The sequence below is a fragment of the Rhinolophus ferrumequinum genome, chromosome 9 (genome assembly GCF_004115265.2).
Source record: "Rhinolophus ferrumequinum isolate MPI-CBG mRhiFer1 chromosome 9, mRhiFer1_v1.p, whole genome shotgun sequence".
In the NCBI taxonomy this organism is placed as follows: domain Eukaryota; kingdom Metazoa; phylum Chordata; class Mammalia; order Chiroptera; family Rhinolophidae; genus Rhinolophus; species Rhinolophus ferrumequinum.
In genome coordinates, this window is record NC_046292.1 from 86,569,969 (window position 1) to 86,590,654 (window position 20,686).

General features: G+C 38.3%; 1 protein-coding gene across 1 annotated transcript in view; it reads left to right on the top strand.

The window, feature by feature from the left end:
• Window positions 1-19,669, top strand: part of CAGE1 (cancer antigen 1) — a 35,569-nt gene extending 15,900 nt beyond the window's left edge. Inside the window, exons 6-12 of the mRNA XM_033114757.1 lie at window positions 741-821; window positions 1,045-1,152; window positions 11,062-11,166; window positions 11,781-11,851; window positions 15,413-15,481; window positions 18,031-18,070; window positions 19,550-19,669. Of these exons, the coding sequence (XP_032970648.1) occupies window positions 741-821; window positions 1,045-1,152; window positions 11,062-11,166; window positions 11,781-11,851; window positions 15,413-15,481; window positions 18,031-18,070; window positions 19,550-19,591 (516 nt within the window). The 3' untranslated portion in view covers window positions 19,592-19,669. The remainder of the gene's footprint in view (window positions 1-740; window positions 822-1,044; window positions 1,153-11,061; window positions 11,167-11,780; window positions 11,852-15,412; window positions 15,482-18,030; window positions 18,071-19,549) is intronic.
• The last annotated feature ends 1,017 nt before the right edge of the window (window positions 19,670-20,686 follow it).

Below are 20,686 nucleotides of genomic sequence, written 5' to 3' on the forward strand. Positions count from 1 at the left end.
TTTTTATTCTTTAAAGAAGAATTTTAATAGCCTTACTGTAAAAACAATAGAATATTAGATGAGGATAAGCTCCCTGGAGACCCCAAGCCCACGCTTAGGTTCAGTGATTCGCTAGGACTCAAAGGACTCTGCTTATAGTGTACCCAGTTATAATGCATTATTACAGTGAGAGACACAGAGCAAAATCCGCAAAGGGAAAAAGCACATGGGGCAAAGTCCAGAGGACACCAGGCTCAGGCTTTCCAGAGTCCTCTCGCGGTGGAGTCACACAAGATGTGCTTCATTCCCACAGCAGTGAGCTGCGACAACACATGTGGAATGCTGTTTACTCGGGAAGCCCATTTGAGACTCATTGCCCAGGGTTTTTACTGAGGGTTGTTCACATAGGCAACACGTACCAAAACTTCCAGACCCTCCAGGTAGAAAGAGGTGTTCAGCATAAACCACAGTCTTTATACAAATAGGTTAGGCACACTGAGCCATTCCTATCAGGGAATGATGGAAACCCTCCCACAATCCAAGTTCCCAGATGCCAGTCAGGGGGCAGCGTGGCTGGCAGGCCTTTCTAAGGAGAGCAGCCTCAGACCTGCTGTGTGAATCTTTTCTGGACAAGAGCTGTAAAAACTGTATCTTTGGAGAGCAGGTATTGGACTGTGCATGGTTTACTGATTTTATTATAAATATTATAGATCATAGTTTTACTTCCTCTCCTCTGAGTTATAAAATGCCTTTTTTCTTAGCTACTGAAACATAAAGACAGAATCACAGTGTTTAAAGAGATAATTGCTAATGAAAAAGCATTTCAAGATCAGGTTACGGAGGTGAGTTTAACATCTATGTACTGTCTTTAACTTACAAAACTACAATTTCAAGTATTTATATTCTTTAGGTAAATTTGTTTAAATCTTTCTAGCTCTAAGTTCTATAATTCTATTATTCTAGCCACTGAAGATCTCTGACTGTTTAACTAATAACGTATTTATTGTCAAATGTTCTAAGGAGTGTGAAAGTAGTAGAAGTGAGCACAAATATGTTTAATCTCAGGTTACAGACTTGGATTCAAATGAAGCCAAAACTGTCAGAGATGTACCACTCTTATTGGGAGCCAAACTGGATAAGTACCACAGTCTAAATGAAAAGCTTGATTTCTTGGTAAGAAAGACCTTTTGCTACTTTGCTTTCATTTTTATACATAACACCATTTTATTAACAAGTTTGAGAAATTATCAGCCTATGAAAGTTTTGCACATTAAAATGGTCACATGCTGACACTGTGGCAGTAGTATTCACCCACAACGTATAGAATTGAAGTTTGCATTTTCAGGTTTTGAAATTTTATGTATTATTCCATCTGATTTCTGTTTAGAGTAATCAGATTAATTTTTTCAAAATGTAGGAATCAACAAATGTGTGCAATGTTTCATAGTGAATGAAGCATATTTATATTGTTGCATATGCTACCACCATTCTTCTAGCAGTAACTGTTTATAACAGCCATGATTAAGGCATGCTTTGGGAAACAGCACTCGTCATCGTTGACTTTAGATGGCATCTAAAGATAAAGGCATTAGCACAGAAAAGAAATGGTCATTATGTAACTTCATGGAAGTTAACTATTACAATGGTGGTAATCATTTTGCAGGATATAAGTGTATCAAATCAACACTTTGTACACCTTAAACTTACACAATGGTATATGTCAATTATATCTCAATAAAGCTGCAAAAAAATTAAGGCAGATAAAAACAGCAAAAATATGTTAGAAGAAAATGGAAATATGATCTTTGTATCTAGATAGTTACAGAGTTACAATCCAGTTGGATCCCACTTTAATGAAAAGGTGATTAACATTTTTAATAGCAGTTAATTAAAGAAGTCTATCATGTTTCTAAATTATTAAAAATCAGCATTCTGCACTAAACTTATACATATCCATTTATGTTTAAAAGAAGAAAAAGTCCATTGCTGTGAGGGCTTAAAAGGTTTCTTCTTTTCCAATTCATTAATTTTTTTTCATTAAATAAGTAATTATTGCTTTTTCATCAAATGTTAAGAATTGCCAGTCACTATGGATATAGAAAGCTAAATAAACATAGTCTCTGCTTCTAGGAATCTAGAAGACAAAATACATAAATAACTATTCACAAGGAGGAAAGGAAAAGTTTCTTATACAGTGACTAGCGTCTAAGAGAGGAAATGTTTGGTGAATGACTGGAGTTCAGAAGAACAGATGACATCCAAGTGGGACAATCATGGAAGACTTCGTGAAGTGGGTGGGAGTTGGGCCCTGAAGACTAGTAAAATCTGAGCATAGAGTTAGATGAGAGCACTCAATGAGTTCTGTCATTCATTAGCTTCTGTGCTTCAGGCATAAAAGATGATGAGAGTGGACCTGAATCTTCCCAGCACTGGGAAGCTGGGTTGAGGAAAAGGACACAAATGGAAGTGTGTCAGACACACTCTTTAAAATGTGCTTCAGTCTTTCTTGTACAAACCGTATCTCAGAGAAACCAGATAACTGATGAGAGAGAGTTCTTCATTGAAGAATGTAAGTTATTAAAAATAGAAGAGAAGGTGCATTTAGAAAATTATATTTTGCCCCTCTGAATAAAGTAAGGAATCTAGGCAAATATAATGGCTGCTAAACCTTTAAGTTCAAGACTGATAGGGAACTTCTAATGAATGGGTCAGACTGATAAACCCCTGAGCCCACTGATCAATCTCAGTGCCACCAGTGGTGAGACAAGCAGACCTGTGCCCCCTGAAGTGATGCAGGAGGATGCACACAGCATCGTCTATGAAGTAGTCTCACTAAAACAACTGGATCTGAAAACAAACTTCTAGACATACTTACCAGTTGACAGTGGCTAAAGAAACATTAAATGGTACCATGAGAACAAATCCATGTGAAAATGTGAAAAATTCTAATCAATAAACACTGGGCATGAAGAAAAGGGAGGGAGAGAAGAGGAATAGCTGTCAAAGACTAAAAGAGATTAGATAATTAAGAGACAAATCAACAAAATGCAGTGTGTGAAATCTGTGTAGATCCTGATTTGAACAAACCCACTATAAAAAGATACTGATATAATATCAGAAAACTGAATACAGTCTGGGTATTAGATAATACTAAGAAATTATTAATCTTAATAGATGTGATAGTGGTATCATTGTGTTTTCAATAGCCCTTATCTGTTAGTGATACGTATTGAAAAGTATTTATGAGTGAATTAAGATGATGACTAGGCTAGCTTTAAATTCCTCCAGGAAAACAAAAAGGTAGCAGAGTGAGAGTGTGTGTTTGGGGAATCGGGGTGGAGGGTAGGGGTGGTTGGGTGGTTGGAGACAGATGGAAAAATGTTGATAATTGTTGAAATAATGGGAGGTTCATTATATTGGGAGGTTCTCTCTATTTTTGTATGAGTTTGGAATTTTCCAAAATAAAAAGGTTTTTGTTTTCATTTTTCTGTTTTTGAAATGCAGAAGTGTGCTCCAGAAGGCTCACTTCTCATTCTCTAAGGAACACTAGGCCAACAAGACTCAGTCCGCTAGAGTTAAATTTGATGCCTCAAACCTCCTCTGATGCTCTGTCATGTGGTTTTCTGTGGTCCTTCTGACCCCTAACCTTTGGTTCTTCTTCACAATTCTGATTCTGCTGTCTGCTCCATTCACCTTCTGACCTCCTCCATGCTGAGACCGGGTCCTTGATCCAACTTTACCTTCTGGCTGGCTCTAGCATTTTGGATGTTTTAACTGTCGAGTACAAAATATCACCTGGAATGTCTCCTAGAAGCCCTGGATAAGGGACATGAAAATCAGAGATTTGTTCGGAGGAAAGACAATAGTCCAGTTAACAGCACTGATGTTCAGGGTTTAAGTTGGGCTTATTGTAATGATCCCTCAAGTTCCTTCTAAATCCCATCTTTAAAATATGAACCTTTTAATAAAAATACGGTATTCTTTAACCAGTATTATAGAAGATATTCTTTAGCCATTATTATGGAACAGTTGAAGATTAAAGACTGAAACACTGGATTTCCAGTCAAGATGGCAGAGTAGGTAAATACTGTGCTTACCTCCTCTCACGACCACATCAAAATTACAACTAAACTACTAAACAACCAACGTTGAAAATGGCCTGAAGTCTAGCTTAACTGAAGTCCTACAACTGAGGACATAAAGAAGAAGCCACGTCAAGACTGGTAGGAAGCGCAGAGATACAGAATGGGCTGGTCCCACACCCGCGTGTGACCATTCAAAATCAGGGGGGATATCTCAGCTGTGGAGCCCCCTCCCAGAGGCGTGAGGGGTCCCAGCCCCATACCAGGCTCCCGAGCCCGGGGTTCCAGTGCCAGGGAGAGAAGTCCCCACAATTTCTAGCTGTGAAAACCAGCAGAGATTGTGGCTGAGTGAAACAAGGGCAGCTGTAGACCCAAACACTCCTCTTAAAGGGACTGCATACTGACTTACTAGCTGATGGATTCACTTGCTCTGAGCTCTAGTGCAGGGGCAGCAGCTTAAAAAGTGCCAGGGACATAAGGGGAGGAACTGAATTGTCTGGCCTCAGAGTGAGGGCTAGAGGGGCAGCTTTCTTCCAGTGGAGGAGGTGGTGGAAGCCACTGTTTCTTTGTTAAGCCCTTCTTTCACCCAGTGTGCAGATGCAGGCAGCCACCATAGCTGAGTCTCCATCAGCCTGGCTAATACTGTTCTTTCACTCCACCCTGGTGATTCCCTGAGACCACACCCCACCCAACTTTCTGGTGCACTCAAGCCCCTTCCAGTGGCTTTTCCATATAAACAGACTGTCTTGGCTCATGTTGCAGACTTTCCTAAAATCTCTCAAAGGTTCACAAACCCCAAACAAGCAGCACCTGGCTTCTGTATGTCCTGTATCTCTGGCTGAGCAGCCCTAAGCCTGGCATTAACTGCAGCCAGCCTTGGTTCATGGCTTGGCCACTCAAGGCACCTCCAAGCCCAGTACAAGTGGCAGCCACCTGCAGATTGCTTTGTGACTTATACCAGGTGGCACTATGCACGGTACAGCCTGCAGCTGAACTTGGCCTGCAGCAGGTCCCCTCACAGGAGGCCCTGGGGCTGGCACTCCTGGTGGTTAGCTTCAGACCAAGCCAGAGCCCCACCTGCCATCTCCAAGGATGATATACCCAAAGGGCAGAGTGGGCAAGTACCAGAGCCCTGCTAAAGTGAATCCTGCTCCATATGGTCAGCCCCTGCACAACAGCTCCTCTACTGTAGTCACAGTCAGTCCTCATAGTGAACCAGCCCAAGGGTCAATCCCCCCCATTGATGTGCAAACAGCAACCTAGGCTCAACTACAACAGGAGGGCACACACAACCCATACAAGGGACACAACTGCATCGCCCGGTTCTGGTGACCAGGGAGACTGTGCCATTGGGCCCCACAGAACACCTACTACATAAGGCCACTTTACAGAGACTGGGAGATATAGCATCCCTATATAATACATAGAAATAAACCCCGGGAGGCAGCCAAAATGGGGAGACAAAGAAACACGTCCCAAATAAGAGAACAAAGCTCCAGAAAAAGAAGTAAACAAAATAGAAGCAAGCAATCTACCAGATGCAGAGTTCAAAACACTGGCTATAGGATGTTCAATGAGCTCAGGGAGAACTTCAACAAAGAGATAGGAAACATAAAAATGGAGATAGAAAATATAAAAAAAAGAACCCGTCAGAAATAGTACAATAACAGAAATGAAGAATACATTAGAGGGGATCAACAGTAGATTAGATGAAGCAGAGGATCTAATCAGTGATTTAGAAGATAAGGTAGTAGAAAACACCCAAACAGAATAGCAAAAAGAAAAAACAATGAAGATACTTTAGGGGATCTCTGGGATAACATCAAGTGTATCAACATTTGTGCCATAGGGTTACTAGAAGGAGGAGAGAGAGAGCAAGGAATTGAAGACTTATTTGAAGAAATAATGACAGAAAACTTCCCTAACCTGGTGAAGGAAATGAATATTCAAGCCCAGGAAGAACAGAAAGTTCCAAACAAGATGAACCCAAAGACGCCCACACCAAAACACATTATAATTAAAGTGCCAAAGGTTAAAGACAAAGAAAAAAATCTTAAAAGCAGCAAGAGAAAAGCAGTTACCTACAAGGGAGCTCCCACAATACTGTTAACTGATTTCTCAACAGAAACTTTGCAGGGCAAAATGGATTGGCAGAAAATATTCAACGTGATAAAAAGTGAAGACCTACAACCAAGATTACTCTACCCAGCAAAACTATCATTTAGAATTGAAGGACAGATAAAGGGCTTCCCAGACAAGAAGAAGCTAAAAGAGTTCATCACCACCAAACCAGGATTAGAAGGAATCTTAAAGGGACTTTTTTTAAGTTGATAGATAGATAGATAGATAATATGAGTAATAAAATGGCAATAACTACGTATCTATCAACAGCTACTTTCAATGTAAATGGATTAAATGATCCAATCAAAAGATATAGGGTGGCTGAATGGATAACAAAAAAAGACCCATACATATGTTGCCTACAAAAGACTCACTTCAGATTGAAAGACACACAGAGACTGAAAATAAAAAGGTAGAAAAAGATATTTCATGAAAGTGGAAACAACAACAAAAAAAGCTGGGGTAGCAATACTTACACCAGACAAAATAGACTTTAAAACGAAGAAAACAAACAAGAGACAAAGAAGGACCTAGTAATCCTACTTCTGGGTATTTAACAAAAGAAAACCAAAATGGTACTTTGAAGGGATGTGTGCATCCATAGGTTCATTGCAGCATTATTTACAATAGCCAAGATATGAAGGCAACCTGGGTGTCCCTGAATGGATGAATGAATAAAGAGAAGGTGGTGCAGATATACAATGAGATATTGCTCAGCCATAAAAAAAGAAGGAAATCTTGCCATCTGCAACAACACGGATGGACCTAGAGGGTATTGTGCTGAGTGGAGTATGTCAGAGAAAGACAGGTGCAGTGTGATTTTGCTTATATGTGGAATTTAAAGAACAAAATAAAACAGAAACTCATAGATACAGAGGACATTTTGATGATTGTCAGATGGGACAGAAGTTGGGAGTAGGTGAAAAAGGGGAAGGGATTAAGAAGTACAAATTGGTTGTTACAAAGTAATCACGGAGATGAAGGGTATAGCAAAGGGAATATAGTCAATAATATTGTAATAACTATGATGTCAGATGGGTACTAGATTTATTGGGATGATAGATGGGAGGGGATGTGGGGGCAGAGTGAAAATGGTGAAGGGATTAAAAAGTACAAATTGGTAGTTACAAAATAGTCATGGGATATAAATTAAAGCCTAGGGAATATAGTCAATAATATGATAACTATTTATAGTTCCAGGTGGGTACTAGCCTAGGCAGGGGGATCACTTCTTAAATTATATAAATGTCCAACCACTATGCTGTACACTGGAAATTAACATAATATCGAATATCAGCTATACTGGAAGAAGTTTAAAAAAGGAGAGAAAGGTATAAGAGAATAGAAGTTCAAATTTCCAGATATAAAACAAATAAGTCTTGGGGATGTAATGTAGAGCACAGGAAATATAGTCAATAATATTGTGATAGCATGGTATGGTGTTAGATAGTTGCTGGACTTATGATGATCATTTCTTTAGATATATAAATGTTGAATATATATGGTGTACACCTGAAATTAATATATTGTATGTTAGCTACGTTTTAATAAAAATCTTAAAAATAATTTAAAAGTGAAATAAAAATAAGCATGTAAAAAAAAGACTAGAAATAACAAGTGTTGGCAAGGATGTGGAGAAAAAGGAATCTTGTGTGCTGTTGGTAGGAATATAAATAGGTGCAGTCACTGTGGAAACCAGTATGGAAATTAACTCAAAAAATTAAAGTAGTACTACCATATGATCCAGCAATTCCACTTTTGGATATTTATCCAAATATGAAAACACTAACTCAAAAAGATATCTACACCCCATGTTCATTGCAGCATTATTTACAATAACCAAGGTATGGAATCAATCGAATTGTACATTGATGGATGAATGGATAAAGCATTTGTGGTATATATCTATTATTCAGCCATAAAAAAGAATGATATCTTACCATTTGTGACAACATGGATGGACCTCAAGGTCATTATGCTAGATGAAATAAGCCAGACAGAAAAAGATAAGCACCATATGATTTCTCTTATATGTGGAACCAAAAATACAAAAAACAGCAACAACAAAAAAACCCAAGTTCGTAGATACAGAGAACAGATTGTTGGTGATTGTCAGAGAGGGCTAGGTGAGTGGGAGAAATGGGTACAGGAGGTCAAAAATTTTAAAAAGATGAGACAGAATACATTCCCGGGACTTGAGGGGGTGGGAAAACTATGAAGGGGACATAGTTCAGAAAGGAGAGTCTGGGAGAGTGGATGACAAAGATCAGTTTGATCAGTCAGTGGAACCCATGAGGGTACAGAATACGTTTAGTTGCGAGTTGCCAGGGGAAGCCAGTGTTCGGGAAGCTGGGAAGGAATGTTTGGGGGAATAGCCCAATATCCCAATAAAATCCAGACCCTGATCTAAAAGGAAAAAAAAAAACAACAAAAAACAACTGACTGACTATACCAGGGATTAGTGAGGATGTGATGTAATCACACCTCTCATGCACTGCTGATGGGAATACAAAATTGCACGACCACTTTGGTGGTTTCTTAAAAAGTTAAACATACACCTACCATCATTCTACTCCTAGGTGTCTGCCCAAAAGGAGTGAAGGCACGTGTTCATAAGGTGTGTACCTGAAGGTTCCTAGTAGCTTTATTTGTAATAGCCACAAACTGAAAGCAACTCACATGTCTACAAGAGATGAATGGATACATAGACAATGACACACTACTCAGTAATAAGTAAAAGATGAACGACTGATACACATGCGACTGAGGGGAACCGCACAATAATTACGCTGAGTGAAAAGAGCCAGACAAAAGTAAATACTGTTTGGTTCCATTATATAAAACTCTAGAAAATACAAACTGATCAATAATGACAGAAAGCAGATCTTTCTGTTAGAGTATGGGAGTCAGGGAAGACAGGCAGGCAGGTGGGAGGGATTCCCAAGAGGCAAAAGGAAACTGGTGAGAGGGGTGGTGATGGATACCCGTATGTATGTTCACTATCTTGATTGTGATGATGGTTTCACGGTTGTATACATATATAAAAACTTAAACTGCACTCTTTAAATATGTGCAATTTATTGCCTATCCATTATATTCTTGTCCTGTAGCCGTTAAACTTTACATTCTTTAGCAGAAAACTTAAAATTTTGTATTTCTTTTTCATTGAAAACCCAAAAAAATTTGCTTACAGAGATATTCCTTTATCTCTAATATAAATATTCTTTAAGAAGTCTTTTATTCTTTTTTTAATATGAGATTAGCAAATAAGAAAATTCAATCTGAGGACTTAAAAGGTTATTACGTTGATCTTTTTATTTTTTAATTTTATTTTATTTTATTGGGGAAAGGAAACAGGACTTTATTGGGGAACAGTGTGTACTTCCAGGACTTTTACCAAGTCAAGTTGTTGTCCTTTCAATCTTAGTTGTGGAGGGCGCAGCTCAGCGCCAGGTCCAGTTGCCATTGTTAGTTGCAGGGGGCACAGCCCACCATCCCTTGCAGGAGTCAAGGAGTCAAACCCGGCAACCCTGTGGTTGAGAGCCGACTGGCCATGTGGGAATTGAACCGGCCGCCTTCTGCGTTAGGAGCACAGAGCTCCAACCGCCTGAGCCACCGGGCTGGCCCTATTACTTTCATCTTGAAAGCCATTAATGAAACTCAAAATGTGCCATGAAATCTATAATGAAAAACAGATGTGAGAAGGAATTCCATAAAAAGTGACTTTGGTGAAAAGTCACCAGTTATGTGAAGCTAAGAATGTTGAACTCCAACCTCCAGGGTGTAGTGAGTAGATGCAAAGGAATAGAATGGAAAAAGCCTTATTAATGGTTAATAAATGTATCTTTTCCACTTCTAGACATATCCTTTCCAAAATCTTTTAAATTCTCTTCGCCTTGATTTCATCTGTTAAATTGAGGTAATAATATCTGTACTCCCTACCTTAAATGTAGTCAGAGGAATAGGACCACTGATTTGAAATTGTCCACATTCATTTACACAAGAGAGAAAAGACAAGAAAGTTGCTATTTCTGTAGCAAATTTATTTTGCCATTGCTTTCTCGAGGATATTTCACTGCAGACATGTACTCGTATAGGAAAAAAACGACAAATATTCCCATTAAATAACGATGTGAAGAATGGCCATCAATCTTCTAATGTTTTAAATATACTTACGAGTAATTGCTTTGAAAATAAAGGTAACTGCTAAAGGAATTTGTGAATACCCTTTCTTGATAATTAATCCTAGATATGACTTTTAGAATACAGTTTTAAAACTTTTTAAGGAAGGCGCAGCTCACAGTGGCCCACGCGGGAATTGAACCAGCAACCCTGGTGTTATCAGCACCACACTCCGATCAACTGAGCTAGCCGGCCACCCCCAGTTTTTAATGTTTAAAGTTTTTTCTGCAAATGTAAATTACACCATTGGTCAGAATGTGACATACATTGAGCTGAACCTTTTTTAAAACTTGTCATTTATGCAAGTGCGAATATTTATCAAATCTGAAAATGCGCTGTCAAGCACAACATCAGTGCTTTACTTCAGGTAGAATCAAATATGTCTCTGATTACGTATGGAAAGAAGGTAGTGAAGATTTGGGGTGAATAAATATTTGTATTCACTAACAGGGTTTAATTGTTTGCAAAGCTGTTTCATAGTATCAAATTGAAGAGAAAGCTGAAACGTTATAATTTCTGCTCATCTAAGTGCAATCTAACTAGGATCTGATTCATAGGATCTCTTGATTAACCTCTGGTACAGCTCAGTTTGAGAGAATATTGGGAAAAAGTATAGCTCACCGTTCTCATTTGTTCTTAGCATCCATGCTTTCATGGAAATTTCCAGGTTAGTATTTTCACTGATGTTTCTACATAGATTGCAAAATTGGGAAATCTTCTAGAGTCAAAAGAAGACCACTGCAACAGACTCGTTGAAGAAAATGACAAGTATCAAAAACATTTAGGCAACTTAATAAATAAGGTACAAATTTTCTTACAGAAATATTTGTCTTTTAACTATGCCAAATATTAAAATAATAGAATTTTGGAGCTAAAAAGAATCTGAGGGATGGTATAACACATTTACATTTATTTTACTTTATAATGACATTATGTCCCCATTAAGGTCCCCATTAGCCTTTTAGCTGAAAGCTAACAAAGAACATTGTGTGTATCTATCCTTCTGCTGTCAGCAGCTTCAGGTCTTAGAATTGCTACTTCATTTTGAGGGTAATTATAAATCTTGCCAACGTAGTGTTCTAGTTTGCCATTTAAAAACTATGTTAACTTTAATCAAATGGACTATATCCCTTATTTGATAATATACACGACTTGTCTGGAAGACAAGTCATAGTTGACATGCTATAATTGTCCATTTTTTAACACTTCACTTTCTGCTTGATGAAAAGACACATTATATAATTCCATCTCTATTCATAGTTCTGATTTCAAAATATAAGGAAGATGTTTTGCCTGTTGTAAAACTTGCATTGATGGGACTTGTAGAGATTTTTTTAAAGCAAAAATAATAAATAAAATTAAATAAAAATTCTAGAATTTATCCAAGAATAATTTGTTTAGCTTATTTTTTTCAAGGTTACATCATATGAAGAAATTATCAAATGTGCTGACCAAAGGCTCGAGATATCTCACTCCCAGATTGCACAGTGAGTTGAAAAAGCTTAATTTTTAATTTTGTAAACATTTACTGTTATTTTCTTTTCTAGCTTGCTAAATTCATTTTTCTTAGGCTCCTAGAAAGAAGAAAAATGGGCTGTTTTATAAATTAAGACCCTTCTTCAGTAATATATTCAGTCTGCATAATGTCTGGATTACTTGAACAATAAGAACTTCATCTTCCTTTCTCAGAGTGTTTTTTGATTTCAGGGGGTGGAGGTGGTGGTGAAGGAATTAGTGAGAAACATCAAAAAGCTTCAGAGGATATTGCCATGGTATTCAAGTAAAATAACTTTGCAATGCTTAGAATTTATTCACAAAATGTTTTTGAATGCACACCAAATGAAATATACATACATATATCAGTACCAAATAAGCTCTCTAATTAGAATGTGATTCAGCTTGCAACATTCCAAAATTAGTGTTTTTAAAATCTGCAAAGTTTTTCCACTTATTTATTATCCTCATTTCTCATATGCTTTTTCCTCCACTCTTCCTCCAATTTCATTTACACTGTGCTGGCTATCTCTAGGGCTTAAGCCCCCACCCCCACCCCAAAATATGAACTTTCTATAGGGCTTCTTACCACAAGATAATTGAAAGACAGTGTAGGTATTTGTATCTTGCGAGTTTGCTTTTGTTTTTCACTATTGTTTCTAAGCAGAAGGAATGGTGAAAACAATTTTCCCATTTTTCAGAGTAATGCAGGCAAGTTTTAAATTTAGAGGGGGTAAGGGGTATATTGTTTATTCAAGAGAAGTAAAATTAGACTCCTCCCTAGCTTAGAACCAAGAAAACTTGGCCCAATCATCATGGCTCATGAATATAAAAATAAAGAATAACCTCATATTTTAAAAACAATATCAGACCATCACTTTGGCCTTATTGCTTTGCCCCAAGTATTTTTAAAAGTCAAAAATTCTTAAATTCATATTTTAGCCGAGTGATTGATCTGGTTTGTGTTCAAGAAGAGACCTGGCATCTTAGTTCTGTAAAATTCATTAAAAAGGTTGCCACCAGTGACTGCTTAGTAGAATTTCTTTGAGTGCTTTAAAAAAATATCCAATGCCCACACCTTAGTCTTAGACCAAATAAACCAAAATACCTGATGGGACCTGGACATAGGTACGGGGTGTGATCAAACAATACAGTGAATGTTTAAATTAAAAAATGTATTACAGTAAAAGACACATTGCCTTTAATCCCCCTCAAAACACTTCCCCTTGCTTTGGACATGCTTATCCCATCCTTCTAGCCACTTTCTGAAGCAGTTCTGGAAGTCCTCTTTCGTGAGTGTCTTTAGTTGCGCTGTCGTGGCTGCTTCGATGTCCTGAATCATTTTGTCTTTAGGGAAGAGCCAGAAGTCACACAGTACCAGATCTGGTGAATAAGGTGGATGAGGACACATCGTAATGTTTTTATTTAACAGAAATTTCCATGTGTCAGAAGCGATGTCTGAAACGGAGCCTTGTCATGATGGAGGATGATTTACAGCACACTTTAAAACACACCTTCTCTGAACCATAGCTCACACTCAACTGGCTACACTGAACAACTTGACTGATTTTTAACTAATGTGCAAAGGCAATGAAGTGGAGAAAGGATACTGTTTTCAACAAATGGTGCTGAAATAATTGGAAATCCATTTGCAAAACAAACAAAACCGAAAAAAGCATAAAACAAAAAAAACTTTGATTTATACCTTGTGTCACATACAAAAGTAACTCAAAGTGGATAATAGACCTAAATGTAAGTGCTAAAAGTATAAAACTTCTAGAAGAAAATATGAGACATTTTCTGTGACCTTGGGATTAGGCAGTGATTTAGATAAGACACTAAAAGCATGATCTATAAAGTAAAATTTTGACAATTGGATTTCATCAAAACTAAAAACTGCTCTTAAGAGCATGGAAAGACTAGCCACAGTCTGAAAGAACATATTTACAAGTCTCCTCCCAGGGAGAGGAGAAGAATGAACTACAAAATACAAAAGATTTATTCCATACTGTTTCTCTGATAATAAAATATGATAGATGCTGGCTTTTGGTATACAGAGGATGTATTTAATAAATATTGTCATGTATTCCTCAGTTGGACAACTTCTCCTCTTTACCCTTTGAAAACAAAAGCCTGATAGCTCTGGACAATAAGGCAAAGGTTTCAAAATAACAGCCTACAAGTTATATCTTGAGGCAGATGTGTTCTTTTGGTCCATATGATGTTTAAAATATTTTTGAATTACTGCCAAAGGACGATTTCCTGTGAAAATTTAGATTTCTCTCTCTTCTTTAAAAATAAGATCTGGCATCATTGCTGTAACATTCCCACATGGCAACAGTTGACAAGAGCTGAATAGCAACTTCTTTCTTTAGGAAAAGGGGTATATGATCTCTGGTTTGTCGGAATGAACATTTATCTGGCTTCCATCGTGTCATGTACTTGCCTGACTCCCCCATAAGTATTTGAGCTTATAAGCCTTGCAATAGAATTTCCCATCCCCTAGGGGTCTGTTTACCCTACGTAGCAGGCTAATGACCCCCAAAGATATCCAGATCTAACATCTGGAAACTGTGAATGTTTCCTTACTTGACAAAAGAGACTTTGCAGATGTGATTAGGGTTCTTGAGATCTCCATCTCACCATTATCCTCAATTATTCACCTAAACCCTAAATGCAATCACAATCCATACAAGAGGGAGGCAGAGAGAAATTTGATGACAGAGAAAGGCAGTGTGACCATGGGAGCAGGGGCACAAAAGGCCATGTGATGAGGGACCATGAGCCAAGGAATGAGGACAGCTTGTAGGGGATGGGAAACGCCAGGCAAAGGATTGTCCTCTGGAGTCTCAGGAGGGAGCGTGTCCTTGCCAACACTGCGATCTCAGCCCAGTGAAATTGATTTCAGACTTCTGAACTCTAGAACTGTGGGAAAATCAACGTGTGTTGTTTAAAGCCACCAAGTTTGTGGTAATTTGTTACATCAGCCCCAGGAAATCTCTGGATGAGAAAGTGAGTTTGGGAGGAAACTATTTTAATTGAATTTGCCCTTCTAGGGGCAGCAAGGGAATCCACAAGGATCTCTTTTGCTAAACGCCATAAAAACAGAACACAAATAAATCTCTAGCAGGCCACCGGAATACTGTGATCCTTCTTGTAACACTGTTACACATTTTCCCATGGTAAAGCAGTTCACAGCTCAGGGGTTTTGTTTTTAACAGGTTACCCCCACAATCATGTTGGATTTACTCATGCAGAGCAATCAATTCTCTATCCACAGTGTAAACGAAGAGAACACCTAAATGTCACTCTATAGGTTTACTACTGTGTACTTTCCTTCATCACCACTGGAACCTCTAAAGGGAAAAACTCATTAAACAATTTGAGTTGCTAAGAAGAATCCCAAATACCCATATAATGACATGGATGGATGAAGTGGGAAAAGCTAGACGACCATTTGAATTGATCCAGTCAAATCCTCCAATGAATCTAACAAAATATTAGTTTAGAAAAGTCAACGTTAGTCATAAATTTTTAATTATTTCTTCTTTCAGTTTAGAAGAAAGAAATACATATTTGGAAGGTTTAATTAGGAGGCCCAGAGAAAAAGCCAGAAAATCAAGGTAAGTTTTTTTTTTTCTTTTTCTAAATAATAATGTCTTTAACTTTAGGATATATGTATAATAATAAGTAATACATTAAAAAACTTTTTTCCTTATCTCAATTTAAAATAAAGAAGGTAAATTATATGGAAATGCTTGGTTTTCTGCCTGGCATAAAAACTTGCTTGCTAAACATTTTTTGTAGGACCTGAATTGGAAAGTCAGGTTCTGTGGCCTCACGGAACTTCTGATCACTTCTAAGAAAGGTGCTATAAAGATCCTGAGCTAAGATTTTGTCTACAATAAAACAGCTTACTCTGGTCTAAATATATAGCAGACCAGATTTTATGACAGGATTTCCTTACACTAATGTTAAATCTTATAATACATCATTTTAGAAGACTCAGTATTTGATGCTACAAGGTATATTCACAAACCTAGTGGGGTTAAGATCATAGTAGATGTTAAAATGGGACTGTTCCTGGCCGAGTATCTCTGGTGCCAAGAAAACATTTACTTGTTCCCAAAAGCAGAGTGCGTTTTCCCCATGTGCAGAGGTTCTGAAGGAAATTTCAAAGAACTTGTTTCATGACTCATATCTCTTGGCCAGATCCAATATATAAAAAGTGTGGAGATGGGGGAAGATTGGAAAAGAGATTTCTTTGACTCTGTCATGTTGTGAGTTCCCATTATCTCCAAGTAATTCTACCTCTTTTACCTAAAGACTTGTGAGGGGATTTCCAGGGGATGCCTAAAGAGCTTTGAAATGCTTTTCCCAAGAGTTGGGAAGCACAGAGGATCAGCAACTCACTCATGCCTGAGAAATGGAAAACAAACTGAGCAGTGCAGCAGAGGGGGGCAAAAGGGAGTCCTATTGAGGTGGCCTGTTCTCCCTGAGATTGTCACCAGGACAAAGCATGTATTCCATAGTTTCTTCAGAACCGTGCAGGTGAGAGCTGTGTTATTTTGGGCTCTGCCCAAAGCTTCCTGGAGGGCTACCAGCAGCAAGAAGCTGGAAGGGAACACCAAATTCTTGGGGTCTGATGAAGAAATATCAAGTGACCACCGGAGGAGAGATGCATCAGCCCAACTCCGGGGAACTGGAGGACAAAGGTCCTTATTTAGCAAAGGGAAGCAAAGAAAATGAGATGTCTTCTTTAGCAAAGGAAAGCTCCAGAGAGAGAACCAGCTGTGGCCATTTGCCACACACGCCCAGAGATTCAGGAGCCACCCAGCCAAGTCAGAATGTTCCACCGCCTTACTTCCCCTCCCTCCCTGAGGAGGTTATGAGCAAAGAGAGGGCAGAAACTGACCTCTACGGGCAGTCAGTGGCCACCAACGAAATCCTTAGCTGACAGAGGGGGAGGAGAAGTTCTACTTTTGAATGAAGATTAAAGAAAGGATTGATTGATATTTAAGCCTGGACGTACTGCCCACTGAATTGACACTGTTTATGCCTCACAGTGAGGACTGACTGTTACCTTAAAAGTGAGCAAAAAAATCACTGGGCCTGCTTGGTGTCCAGCCAATGGCAACGGAAAAGCATCCTTGAGTGAAAAAGTCTAAAGTAGAAGGGGAGGCAGACATGAAATTTGTATTTTGATTATATCATGGGTCATGTTTGTTTGTTCAGCATACCATTTGAAAATCAAAACTCCTTAGCAGATGTATATACTAGTATTTGCAAAGTAATAGGTTAACTACAATTTTTTCCCCTAATATGAAAGAATATGATCTGATGCATGATATATTATAGTAATTGCTAATTTAAACTGATTGAATCTTTTGAGTTGCTGAGAGAAACTGAAATATTTTCTTCTAGAATTATTTTAAAATAAGAAAATTTTCACATGAATCGACACATGTTTCACTAGTTTAGATATTTATTTACCGTGTAAATAACGTGGCCTATTTTCACAATGAACTTGAGGCCCATTAGATTTAGCTTGGCCTTGAAGCAAGGGGGTGAGGTAGAACAGAAGAGCTCTCAAGGCTGTTTCTTAGAAAACTTAAGACTTACTCAGCCTTCAGCCAGCACTGTCCATGAAACCTCCCACTGACTGACTGACCTCAGAAGACTCAGCGTGGGGACATGCATTGCTTTAGACTCCTTCTGCATCATTTCAAAATTATGGTGCTGCCTTTGCCAGTTGTGTGCAATAGAGGAAGGAGTGCGAAATAGGGAGATCAAAGCAAGCAATTTGATAGTCTCAGACGCCTTACTTTGCTGCTACATCTTTATCACGTTCAAGGAAACTTGTTAGGTGTTCAAGTCATGGCCAGCATTTTAGCCTAAGTAAATCTGTGGGGATGTTAAAACGTAATGAGACTGTGGCTCAGTATATTTACCTAGTGCGAGTGAGAATGATCCATATATTACATACTGAAAAGCTTTAGCTTCATCTTTTAGGGTCTTATAGTTCTATTCTAAAGGACAATTGCTCCTTGAACATGAGGGAAAGACTGTATTAGATCGCAGCACACTTGTCCACTACGGTCACTATTTTAGTGTTCCTCACCACCACCACCTCTTTTTTTTTTTAACATTATTGTATTTCTATTTCCTACAGACCAGGAAGATTAGAAAATCGTCCAAAGTTCATGACTGTGGTAGGTCATACGGATGATCCTTATAAAGAATATTATGTTTCCTGTAATTTGATAATAACACAAGATTAAATAGGAGTTCCTGAAGTTACATGTCAGGACTGTTCAGCTCAGCTTCCCCCTCTGCCCTCAGATGAGGGCCTCTTTGGCCTCTGTTCATAGCTCTTTCTGTAATTGGAAGCCCCCCCTCTGAACCTTTCCTTATATTGGTCCTCTTAACTTCATTCCTACAGCTACTGCTTCATGTCAAGCCTTCATCATTTTTCTTCCGGCCTATTACAGTCATGTCCTAATTGGTGTTTCTTCCTCCCAACCTCCAGAGTAGACAGAGAGATCTTTCAGAAGCAAAATATGATTATGCTCCTTCCCCACATAAAACCCTTCGATGGTTCTCAGTTGCAGTCAGGGTCAAATCAGGTTTCCTTAGCTCAGCATATAAGGTCTCTAGGATCTAGCCCTTGCCTTCCTATCCAGTCTTCCCATTCACTGCTTCCTCCTTGCTATCATACTCATGCATACCAGCCATATCTAACCTTGCAATTTTCTAGACGTGCTATGTTACTTTTATGCCTTCCTGTTATTGCCCATGCAGCCTCCCCTACCTGAATGCTCTCTCGTGACTCCTTTTCTCCCCCTTACTTCAGTTCCCAGCTCAAGCTCCATCTCCTCTATGAAGCCTTTCCTGCCCTGTGACCCGGATGGAACTGACTTGCTTCATCCCATGTGCCCACACTGTACCCTTTGATACAACAGCACCTACAACATTTCATTCCAGTTCTCTGCTTACATGTCCCTTGACTTGACTGGAACTCTTTTAGTGCAGGAATTCTCATGTTCATTTTGGTATCCCCAAGCACCTATCCCACAAGAGTACTAGACAGGAGTAAACAGTAGACGGGCTTGGGACCCAGGACCAATGCTACACCCTAATTCCTAATAGAAGATTCAGCTGCTGCTGCCCCTGTCCCACACAAGTCCATGGGGATGTATTCATAAATACTGTGACATAGCTCTGTGGAGGAGGGGTACAATCGCAGGTCTTCACTCCATATGCCCCTTTGAGACACACCTGTTGGAATGGTTGAGTTATGAGGACACCCTAATACTACCAATTCTTACCTATACTGTGCTGGTGAGTTGCTTCATGAATTTTTCAGATTCTTGCTTCTATTCCTTATTCTTCATTCTGCCAATTGGCACCCAAACCAGGGAAGATGAAACTCAACCAACCTCATTCCTTGTCATGTTCCTTCATGGGAAGAAGATTGAAACAAACAAAAATAATGATTAAAATATAGTATTGGTATTATCTGTAACGTTCATCTATCAGTAGGTTTTCCTTGTGTCCCTTTTCCGTATGTAATCAAGAATTAGCTGCTTATGGAATAAGAATTCCATAAGTAATCAAGAATTAGCTGTTCTGTCACTGACTGCCTGTCCTTCCTGAAAACTTAAGAAACATTTTTTTCCTTTCATTTTTAGATGCCAGCTATTTTAGAAGGAAATAGAAACGATTTCAATTAAACAAGACTGAAGATGAAACATTGATCATTTTTGTCAACTACTCCAGGAGCAGAGTCACTACTAAGTATAATACCCAGATCAATCCATACAAATGATACATTAAAATTGTATAAATGGTGAAATTTTACATTCCAAAAGATGTGATTACTTTCCTTCTAATTCCATCCCATAAACAATCAAACATATTCTACTCCAGTCTAAACAGATTAGTATAGTGGCTTGTTTTCTAAATCTCAACTCTCATTTTCACAGAATATCACTTCCATATTATCAGGCCTTCAACGACACAAAATAGTCATGTATCTCATTTCAACTTGTTGTTTCCCCCTGCAGGACATCCTTTTTCTCTCCAGGCAGGCAGGCTCTTCCTACTACCAATCTAATTTAAAAGGACACTACTTTTGAAATCCTTTGGAATTAAACCCCAGATGAAAAGAGAGGACTGGTCTTTTGAGACATAACTCTTAAAATTTCCACCTTAACATAGTTTTGAGTAATTAGTTCTGAATTTAAACAAAGGAATCAGAGGTAGCTGATTTCGTGAGATGAATCAGAAAAATAAAGGAACATAACATCCATACTATCCTTTTGATGAATTCTAAAGCCAGGATGGAGGTGTAACTATTGAATCAAAAATATACCTTGAGTGAAAGGGAAGAAATTATTTCTCTTACTGTAATTAGTTTTGCACTTAAATTAGTCAGGTAAGTACAAGAGGAAAATATATAGAGAATATATATCTGGCCCTGAAGGAAGTGCTGATTAAATTAAAGCTATTATATGGGACAGCTGGTTAGCTCAGTTGGTCAGAGTGCTGTTCTCTTAACAACAAGGTTACCAGTTCAATCCCCACATGGGCCACTGTGAGCTGTGCCCTCCACAATTAGACTGAAGGACAACTTGACTTGGAGCTGATAGGTCCTGAAAAAAACACATTTAAGTAAATAAAAGTTAAAAAAAAATAAAGCTACTATTATTGTTGTTATTTTTGTTGAGGAATTCTGTAAGACAGGTCTTATATGAATTTTGAAATATAAAATTTGTTAATTCCTCAAATTCAAAAAGTTGCAATAAAACTTACGACAAACCATCAGA